The sequence below is a fragment of the Arachis hypogaea genome, chromosome 1 (genome assembly GCF_003086295.3).
Source record: "Arachis hypogaea cultivar Tifrunner chromosome 1, arahy.Tifrunner.gnm2.J5K5, whole genome shotgun sequence".
Lineage (NCBI taxonomy): Eukaryota > Viridiplantae > Streptophyta > Magnoliopsida > Fabales > Fabaceae > Arachis > Arachis hypogaea.
In genome coordinates this window covers 96,049,543-96,059,986 of record NC_092036.1, presented here as the reverse complement: position 1 = coordinate 96,059,986, position 10,444 = coordinate 96,049,543, and the positions used below count along the sequence as shown (strand labels likewise).

Sequence of the window (10,444 nt, the reverse complement as noted above, 5' to 3'; positions counted from 1 at the left end):
ATCGTCCTAAAAAATTATGTTATGTTATTATGTTGGATTATGTTTTTATGTTTTCTCCTTTTGAAATGTTATTTTTCATAACGAATATGTTATAAATTGTGTTGAATTATATTGGATCGATTATTTTATGATTATTATTTATATCATTTTGTGTTAATTTTTTTCAAAAATTTTCAAAGAATATTCGTAGATACCCGAAGAGATCTGCATTCCCTAAGGAATAATTAAACAGGAACTTGCAATGACAGAGAAGGAATGGGGCATTTTTTTTAAATATGAATGAGGGATGGGAAGGGGATTCTCACGCTCTCCTGAGTACTCATTACCATATCTAACTAGCAACGGGATCCAATCTGAGCCGATTTAAGAGGGAATGCGTGGACTTCATCTGCGTTGGGCATTTAAGGTAATGAACCTAAGTCGAATTTAGGACCCTAACAATAGATTTTAGTTGATCTTACTTGTATTGAGGTCTTACTAGGTCCAAATATATCTTGGATTAATATTTTAAGTCATTGTTATAGCAAATACTATACTATTTAATATTATAACACTTAGTATATATATAAGTTGGATATATTTATAAGATATTTTTTAATTCAAATTAAAAAAATTAATTATCTCTTTTTTAGTTTTAAATATTATTTTCTAATGTAACAAAAAAGTGAAAATAAAAATAATTACTCACATAATTAAAATAGATAATCTTAATATATACATGACACTATATATATCAAGAATTATTATATATGATACATAATTTTTTTTCTTTTCTGTAATGACTATTTATATAATTTGTTGAACAAATTTTTCATCTTAATATTTAATAAATTTAACATATAAAATATTATTTAACATACAAAATAAGTAATTTAAGTTATTATCTAGGACAATAAGTATAATAGTGCAAATACTTATTTATTTATTAGTAGTGAAAAAATATGTAAATAATATAAATTGATATTTTTTTAGTATAAAAGCAATAATAAAAGTTATGAATTAAGTTAATTATATAATTAAAAAATTATGAAAATTTTCTTAAATAATAATAAAAAATAAGATCACTATTTTCACATATTACAAAATTTATGAAAAAATTTTGGATAATAAATCAATTCTCAATAGATTATACATTAAATCTGTCAAAAAAATAAATAATTAATACATTGGATATTATTATTTACGTACTAATATAATATAATATATATTATCAATTATTAAGTTTATAATTAATTTTTAATCCAATTTTTGGTAATTAAAATTTAAATGATTGAAATTATTAAATGCTCAATATTTTATATCGAACCAATTTAGTTTTTTTTATTGAAATTAAAAAATGAGTTGTTAATCAATTCTAAATTTAAATTTAAATTTGAGTAAGAAAATAAAAAAATATTTTAAATTTTATCTCACTAACCAGAATTAATTTCAAGATAAGAAATTACTTTGCACATCATATATATTGTAAAATAGTATGATCTTTTGCTATTTTTTAATGATAAATATTGTTAAATAAAATAATGTAAGAAATTAGAAAAAAAATGTATTTACAAGTTTAGAAAATATTAATTTATTTTTTAATAGAATAAATTATATATTGAATAACAAAAGTTGTTATTGGTTTCTCTTCACACTAACTAATATTCAATGATGGTGTTTCGATACACTATGTTACCAAGAAATATTAATCGATCGATCTAATAATTTTTGTAATGACATCAGTTTATGAATTTGAAAATTTAGAAATTATTTCATAAAATGTGAAGTTTTAACAAGTAACAGTACTGATCATATTGTTTTGACTTCAAGAATGAATATGATACCAACAAATAAAATTGTCCCAAGTAAATTTCAACAAAACAAAAGTCCATAAGTAGTGCTATTAATGAAAAGTTAATCTATTTTAAAGACAAATACAATTTTTTTCAACGGATTTCCTAACTCGACAAGTCGATGACTAATCCAACACATATTGATACTCTATTTATTAAGGGTCTGTCACTAACTAATAGATTCTTATCTTGCTTAAATGAACAAATGAGATGACCATTTATCCAATTCAGATTGATTAAAACAAATATTAATTATTTTTAATATTTTTAAGTTGTAAAAATATTTATAATAATAATAATTACTATAGATATTTTTCATTTAAATTTTAATAAAATTTTTTATATAATTTTATGTATTATCCCGTGTAAGACATGGGAATATATACTAGTAACTATATAATGCTTAAAACGGTAAAGAAAAAAAATTTTAAACCATGAGTAAATATGATTTTTTTATTTAAATAAAAAAGCCAAAAAAGAAAAGGGAGAAAAAAAATGGCGGGAAACACATGTTTGGTCCTTAAAAATGAAAAAGAAGAAAAGAGCAGAAAGGGTTTGATAATTGATATGAGTAGCAGTTACATTTTCCACACGAATTCGTGAAATTTTGAAATATCTTCAGTTTCAAATTCAATCTCTGCATTTCGAAGCATATTATGTATGCCAGCCAGTTTGACGGCAACGCCGCCTTCTCCGGCGGCGGTTTCATGCCCTCTCAGACCACTCAGTCCCATGACTCTTCCTCCACCTTCCCTACTTCCAGAGTAAACCCTCTTTCCACTGTCCTCAATTTCATCATAATCTTAACCTTAATCACCTTACTTGTCACAATAAAACATTAATTAACTTCACTCTCATGTTAGGGTTTAGGGTTTTAGCTTCCTCCGAATACTAAACTCCCGAGTCATTTCAGAAATTGCTTTATTGATTTTCCCTTTTTCTTTTTTATTTACTTGCTCACTTTATTAATTTCTTTTGTTTTGGTTTTCAGAATCGGGATGCTCAGTCGTTGCTACCTTTGACGGTGAAGCAGATAAACGATGCGTATAACTCGAGCGATAATAAATCCAATTTGATTGTCGATGGTGTTGATGTCAACACTGTGTGTTCTTCAAATCCTTTAGCGCTTTTTTTTTTGGGTTTCTGGTTCTCTTTTGTTCTGAAGGTTAACACAAACCAATGTTGTAGGTTACACTCGTAGGAAGGGTATGCAACAAAAATGGGATGATTACTGAAGTTCATTTTGTCCTTGATGATGGCACTGGAAGGATTGAGTGTAATAAATGGTGAATGTTCTAAAAAGTGTCTTAGTTTATTGCCAAAAGTTGCACTATCATTTATTTTTTTTTCAGTTCCTTTTTGTCAAGGATGAGTTTCTTCTTTCCGTGCAGGCTTCAAGAAGCAGCGGAATCAAATGAAGTGGACGGTATCATGTATGGTTTTACACTGCATTTCCTAGTTTGAGTTTTCCATTTACCATCTAGCATATGTATGGTTTGATCTGTGATTCCTCTCTGTTTTTCTTTGGAGGAAGAGGGAAAAAAAAGGGGGGGGGGGTTTGAAAAAAATGGTTCCAAATTTTATTAGCGAGTTCCATGTGCAATTTTACTTGTATATCTTCTTCAACAAAATTTTTGCCTCATATTTACACTAAGATTACTTGGGGGATTTATTTCAATAAGTAGAGAAGAACACTAAGGAACATTACTATCAATTTAGAAACGGAAATCTGTGATTTGGGAAGCTCCCCTTTTTTCTTTCTATTATTTATCTATCATTCTGCAGCAGAAGCTGGATATTTTGCACTATAATTGTGTGTAAAGTTGTTGCTAACACAAATCCTCCCCCCCTCCCCCCCTGTTCTTTTAGGGAATAAAAGATGCTTTTAGTATAGTGTCATGCTAAAATTCTTGATTCATAATTCATTATAGGGATGGAGTATATGTGCGTCTTCATGGACAATTAAAAGGCCTTAATGGGAAAAGGATTTTGAATGTTTTCTCGTTTAGGTATGATTCGAAGTTTACCTTTCACTTTTTTATTTCAGCGGTTCAATATTTGGATTTATATCGTATATGTAAGGTTATGACTTATCAAAAATATTATTCTATCACCATGAATGGTTTCCTTTCAGTAAAATTCAATATGTAAGGATGCCCCATGCTACTTATCATGTTGTCCAAGTAAATGATGAGGCAGATATGTTGTTTTCTTGACAGTTAAAAAAAATACTTTACTTTGTGTCATTTTCAGGCCTGTGACTGACTTTAATGAGATTGCCAGCCATTTCATTGAATGTATATATGTTCATCTCTACAATTCCAAGCTAAAGGTAGATTTATTGTTGAGTTGGACAAATTGAATTTATATTATGTGTATATATGGTTATTAATTTTAAGAAAACTGTACCATACACATATTTCTTTTTCTAACATTACATGGTAACATTTTCAGGCTGCTGTTCCTAACCAGCAACATGTTACAAATTCAACACCAATAACACCCACAAAAGGTTACCAAGTTCTCCCACCAAATCAAGTAAGATAATGGACCATAGATTTTCAGTTTGCACTTCATTTTTATATGGTCTCCTCAGTGGTTTGCTGGATTTTAATTGTAGTTCTCTGGTCAGCATAACAATGGTCAGCCGAGGTTCGAAGAAATGGTCCTGGATTTTTTGCATCTTCCCCCACACAGGTGATCTTTTGAAAGTTATTTTGATGTATTATTTGATCAGCTCTTGTTGACCATATGTCTATCTCCCTGGTGCCTTTGTTTTGTTTGAATATCTGTTGTTTGTGCATGTGATGCATGCATATAATCCTATAATTAGCAAAATCTAAGGCATTGTCTGATGCATAAATGGAAATATGGAATGGCAAATCATCCAATTTTAGATTTGATGAACGATTGTAAGGGGATTTCTTGTTCAACTTTAAGTGAAAAACATTTAATTGGTTAACAAAGAGTTGAAGGGCATCAGCTCTATTGGTTTACATGATGGGTGTGGAACTGTCTGCCTGGTAAAGGAATGGTCCGCTAGTGTAAATTATACAAAATGTAAATTGGTAAACTACTAACCTGTCATGTGACTGGGTCGAAAAGTTAAGTCTCTGGCTTGACTTTTGCTGGTATCCGTTCTGGTATGAATTGGATAAACCTTCCATATATTCTCCTGCAGTAACGAGATTAGGGGGCAAAATGCAAGAATGTGGCCTTTTGTTAATTTTGGAACTGACTAGAGTTTTCCACAATCCGAATATAAGAAAATTTGCAGTATGATATATTAGAATTAAACATTGAAGGTAACTTATATTCTGGAACAGCTGATTTAATTAGATAAGGTTAATCATACAAAAGCATCATTCATTCAAGCATTCTTATAATTAAAGTTTGCACTTACTTTCTCGAATATATGCAGTATTGCATTTACTATGCTTGATTTGTTTACCCTACCTAGTCCATTAATCAGACTATTATATGTTCATATTCCTTGGTGGAATTCTTACTTGATACATGGAGACTTGTCTGGCATAATGGCATTCACATCTCAACTTTCTGATACTGATGTTTCAGTGCATCGGAAGGGGGAGTCTCTATTAAACTTATTGAAGAGCAACTACGACTTCCTAAGGACAAGCTGATGTCTCTCTCTCTCTCTCTCTCTCTCTCACACACACACACACACACACACTTACTTTTGCTGACTCTTCTTTCTGGTTTGCAGGTTGGCTATCAAAAATCTTATTGACGAAGGCCAGATTTATGAAGCTATAAGTGATCACTATAAGTCAACCATCAATGGTTGACATTTTAATATACGAAGATATAGTTTGTGCGGAGTTCCAATCATCCTTTCTATGCCTGTTAGTAAGGTTTAATGTGTGAATATGAGCAATTAAGCGTACTACTTATGCTAAGATCTATGGATTTAAGCAAAGTAGGGAGTTTGCTGGTTCTTGAATCTTGATCTACTTGTTTTGTTTTGTATTTTCTGTCTATGTTTTTCTTTTATATCATGATAAGAAATGGTCTTACAAGGTTTTTTTTTTTGTCTTGACAAGGTGCTAGTTTTTTCACTCTGTAAAGAATTGTTTTTAGGGCTTATTGGATCCATTTATGAGTACGGACAAAAAAAACAAGGAACCATTAATGGGCTACACTTTGGTCTTACAAGTTTTTTTTTTGTCTTGACAAGGTCCTAGTTTTTTTCACTCTGATAAAGAATTGTTTTTAGGGCTTATTGGATCCATTTATGAGTACGGACAAAAAAACCAAGGAACCATTAATGGGCTACACTTTGGGCTCCGTGATACGAATTCGTTTCAAACATTGGGCCTCTCGGTCTCATGCTCTTTCATAAGAGTAGAAACCTTAAAACAATTCGAGCTTTGTTCCTTTGGGCTATTAATTTGAACTGCATGGCCAACAAAATTTGAAGTGTTTTCATATATATGCACAAGTAACTCAAATATTCCAAGAACATATAACTTTCCATCTGATACTGTCTAGTAAGTACAAGAGTAAACTCGTAGGATGCATGAGATTGTAAAGCGTTGTTTAATTACCATCTTTTTTAATTGTGCTTTATGTTGATACTTGATAGAAAGGTAGCCTTAATGCTAAGAGCTCACTCAAACTATAGAACCTTGAAGAGTTGAAGTGTTTTGAAACTCCTAAACTCTATTAGAAGGTGCAAGTGGAAGCATGACTTGGATGCTTCCAATTCCACCGCCTCTTCCTCTTGTGGCTGAAATGGCACGCGTAAACAGAAGTTCTTGTATCCATGTCACGTGCTGCGGTGATAGACGTTGATACCAATTACTAATACCACTCAAGTCGCCACGTGCGTTGCCATTCTCAAGGTTTGACAATTGACCCTCATGTGGAGGCACCGTTTTCACTCTACCTCCATAATTAAACTCACTAACATTTCAATTATTTATTTATAGATTTAGATATAGCAGTGTCCAAGTTCTCTTCCCGAATCCGTATAATACACAGTTCGGTTGTTAGCGTATACTGATTTATTTAATGTTTAATTGGAATTATACACCAAAGTTAGGAAAACGACAAAAGGAAAATATCTTTTTTTGGCTTAAAAAACGTGGAAGGCCTATTCTTTTGCAATAGAATCATAATCAAACCCACACGTACAGTGAATCCTAAGTGGGTCCCACATTGGTATATGTCTTAAATCATGTAATGATCAGACGTGTGCCAACACCTTTCTTTCTCACTCTCTCCAAACTTAGAATGTAAGAACAATATTTAAATCAAACACAACTAAATACATACGGGGCATAAAAACAATAGAGAATTGGAGTAGCTAGAATACAAAGAGGTGAGTGCAAGAAAGGATCAAATGAAAATAATAAAATAGTAAGAAATTAAGATAGATATGGGCAATGAACGTGAGAAATGATTCGTTTCTCTGACCACAAACAAGACTGAGCAATAGAAATGGCACTTTTTTTAATCAAACTTTGACCGTTCCGGCAAAGTATTTGGCCACGAATTAAAGAATATGTCTTTTTATATAGCCAGCTGCCTCAATTAGCTTACTTTATGTTACAACATTTGTATGCTAGTGGGGTTTTTTTATGCCCCTCAATTATTATAGTTTTTGAGTAAATTTCAACTTCGTCCCTTTTATTTTATTTTATTTTATCTTTTTTACCGCAGATTTGAAGGGAATCAAACCACAAATGCCAACACACTCCCGCCGAACTCTCTGCCAATCCAAAACATTCCCCTCCTTTTTTTCTCTCTAGTCTTTACACTATAACTTCATCAGCCTGCAACCTTTTGCATTTGTATTTTTTAGGCATTTTCTCTCTCTCTTTGCACTGTGGTTGGTTAGTGTAAAAGTTCAATTTTTTTTTTAAAAAATCCTATCCGGGTCTTGAGGCCTTTCTTGTCTCCTGCAGCCCACACTATAGTGTATTAAATTGTTTTGCCCCACCGCCGAATCTATATTTCATTGTCCCTTTTTAAAATTCAATTATAAACATCTTTTAGTCTTATTATTAAAGCCTAATTACCTCAATTTCATTCAATTAAATTGAGAATATATTTTTATTCAGATTAAACTCAAGATTTATGATTATTGATCATGTTATGTGTACATAAAAATTAATCACTAATTAATTATTATATATAAAAAAATATATTTGACATTTTATATATAATCTTAAATAAATTTAATTATTCGTTTATTGTAAATTTGATTATTCTAATGTAATAAATTTGATTGGATCTAATCAAACTCAAGATTTACAATTTTTTTTGTCTTTTACGGTATTTTTTAGTTTAGTTGGTTAAGAATCAATTCATTGTGGATTAGAACTCCATTTAAGAATTTGTTGTTGGTTAATAAGTTACTGCATGCATAAAGTAAGATACGAACTTTCGACACTTATTTGACCAAGCTAGTAAACTAATCACTAGACTAACACAACTTAATTCAAGATTTATAGTTATAATGCTAAGATATATACCATCTTAATTAATCAATTATCCTTCTTAACTTATAATTTATTTTTCCATATGAGTGTCTCTCACTCACATGTGCAATGTGAATAATGCTGTTGTGGCTTTGGCTTTGATTGGTGATTGGTGGTGTGGGCTGTGGGGTGAGTCACAATAGGACACATTTTGAGACAAGTGTCCTTGTGGTCCGGGGTCAAAAACTGGTAACCGGGGAGCGAGCCACCATATTTCTTGCCAAACATTAATATAATCCCTCCTTCACTTACTAAATTAATTATCTTCTTTGTGATCCATCCATATCACTATTATTTTAATCCTATGATTAATTAAGCTTGGGGTTATGATAATTGACACTTCTATCGCCTATCTTCAAAGCTTCACTATCTCCCCTTGACCATATCCAAGTGACATCTTTGTCCTCATTTAATATTGCGTTACATCTCTAGTTAAATTCATGTTCAACAAATAATTCACCATAAGAATCACATTTTTATATCAAATAATACTGTATGCATGTTCACAATTCTGAATTCTTGTTTCTCTATCCAAGTTCATATTTATATATACATTACAATATAACAAGCTAAGGACTCTTTTTCTGTTTAAGCGTGACTGAATAGTATAATTAATTAATTAATTAAATAAACGCAAAACATTTAGCTAACTGACAACTCTAGTTGCCTTCTCTCAAAAAGAAAAATCAACCATGCTAGTGTATAAAATATATAAAAAATATATATAGTTAGTTTTTTTTAACATATAGTATCTTTAAAAAAAATTTATTAGATTTTAGTCTTTTAAATTGACCATTATCCTACAATATTATTATATGACTAAAATATTAAATGTTGATGAATGAAAACTCTTAATAAAAATATTAAATATATATGATCCGTTCTTGTATGTTTGAACGGATATTAATGGATCTGAAGTTAAGGGTATGAAATTATTTTCAATTCTTTTTAAGATTAGATAAATGTTGATGTTTAATTTGGATATGAATCTCATGTTTAACTCTATCTCATTCTTGTCTGCTAAAATCTTATAAGATGTGTGGTTGATATATATATATTTTAACATTCTCGATCATTTTACATTAAAAGTCATATTTAAAAGCTTCTCTCAATATAAAATTTTCATATATATATATTGTGTGTGTGTAAAAACATTCTAGAGGTTATTATTTTCAATATGGCAAATGTGTATGTATGACAAGAAAATGATGATAGTGGTGTGAAATATACTTTTATGATGTGCAGAAATCGATGGCATCAATTTTGAATTGTGTATTATGGTGTGCAAAAATCGTATCAAGAGTTTTTATTTAATTTATTAAAAAAAACGGGCCTGCTACACATACAAGCATACAAGTTGGCCCAGCCCAAACAGAACTCACGCGCATGAAGAGAGATAACATGGCGCGTCAAAATCACGCGCTCAACATTCGAACGGTTACGTATGGCAGACTCTTCCACTTCTTCCACTTCTTCCATTTCTCAAGGCGCTTTCAAAACAACGAAACCCTCCCATTTTCGAGCGAAAATCAAAGTTCAAAATATAGAAATCGTAGTTCGAAAACTGCATCAAAACACCATCAAACTCTCCGTGAAGAATCTGAAGAAAAAACAAAGCAACAATACTCAACGTAAGTCCATTAAGATACTGTATATTTTACTTTTCTTCTACGTCGTTCTTCTAGGGTTTACTATTACTCTTGCTTCTTTGTTACACTGTTCTAAGTTCTACGTTGTTCTTCTAAGTTCTACGTCGTTCTACGTTGTTATTCTAAGTTCTCCTGCTATTTTTGTTGATTTTTGGGGGTTTATTGCGTAGATTCGGGGGTGTAAACTGCTTAACCTTGTAATGTGGCTTGATATTGAAGCATGGTTGAGTGATATCTGACTGATATCTATATGGATGTATCTGAATAATATCTATGGGTGTATCTCACTGTAATCAATGGGTGTATCTTATTGATATCTTTGGGTGTATCTGACTCATATATATGGGTGTATCTTACTGTTATCAATGGGTGTATCTTGTTGATATCTTTGGGTGTATCTGACTCATATATATGGGTGTATCTTATTGTTATTAATGGGTGTATCTGAGTCATATAT

General features: G+C 30.8%; 1 protein-coding gene and 1 long non-coding RNA gene across 3 annotated transcripts; one reads left to right on the top strand and one right to left on the bottom strand.

The window, feature by feature from the left end:
• The first annotated feature begins 2,327 nt into the window (after positions 1 to 2,327).
• On the top strand, positions 2,328 to 5,992 carry LOC112698020 (replication protein A 32 kDa subunit B). 2 transcript variants are annotated; one of them, XM_025751448.2, is made up of 10 exons: positions 2,328 to 2,596; positions 2,824 to 2,934; positions 3,021 to 3,118; positions 3,224 to 3,265; positions 3,764 to 3,841; positions 4,086 to 4,164; positions 4,287 to 4,370; positions 4,453 to 4,529; positions 5,409 to 5,477; positions 5,560 to 5,992. In XM_025751448.2, the coding sequence occupies exons 1-10, from the start codon at positions 2,489 to 2,491 to the stop codon at positions 5,639 to 5,641; spliced, it is 828 nt and encodes a 275-aa protein (XP_025607233.1). In that variant the 5' UTR covers positions 2,328 to 2,488; the 3' UTR covers positions 5,642 to 5,992. The 2 variants fall into 2 exon arrangements, with proteins under 2 accessions (XP_025607233.1, XP_025607241.1); XM_025751456.3 differs by having other exon boundaries at positions 2,384 to 2,596; positions 4,465 to 4,529.
• LOC112698034 (uncharacterized) lies at positions 4,085 to 5,566 on the bottom strand. The gene is made up of 3 exons (XR_003151361.3): positions 5,342 to 5,566; positions 4,914 to 5,007; positions 4,085 to 4,621 (listed from the first exon to the last, which is right to left on the bottom strand). It is a non-coding gene; the product is annotated as an uncharacterized lncRNA (long non-coding RNA).
• Positions 5,993 to 10,444: the final 4,452 nt, after the last annotated feature.

What these genes read in the sequence shown, in the direction of transcription:
- LOC112698020 (XM_025751448.2), top strand. Translation starts at nt 2,489, where the DNA reads ATGTATGCCAGCCAGTTTGACGGCAACGCCGCCTTCTCCGGCGGCGGT. An exon ending in AGGATTGAGTGTAATAAATG is followed by an intron (nt 3,119 to 3,223) that starts GTGAATGTTCTA and finishes CTTTCCGTGCAG; the next exon opens with GCTTCAAGAAGCAGCGGAAT. An exon ending in TCTACAATTCCAAGCTAAAG is followed by an intron (nt 4,165 to 4,286) that starts GTAGATTTATTG and finishes TAACATTTTCAG; the next exon opens with GCTGCTGTTCCTAACCAGCA.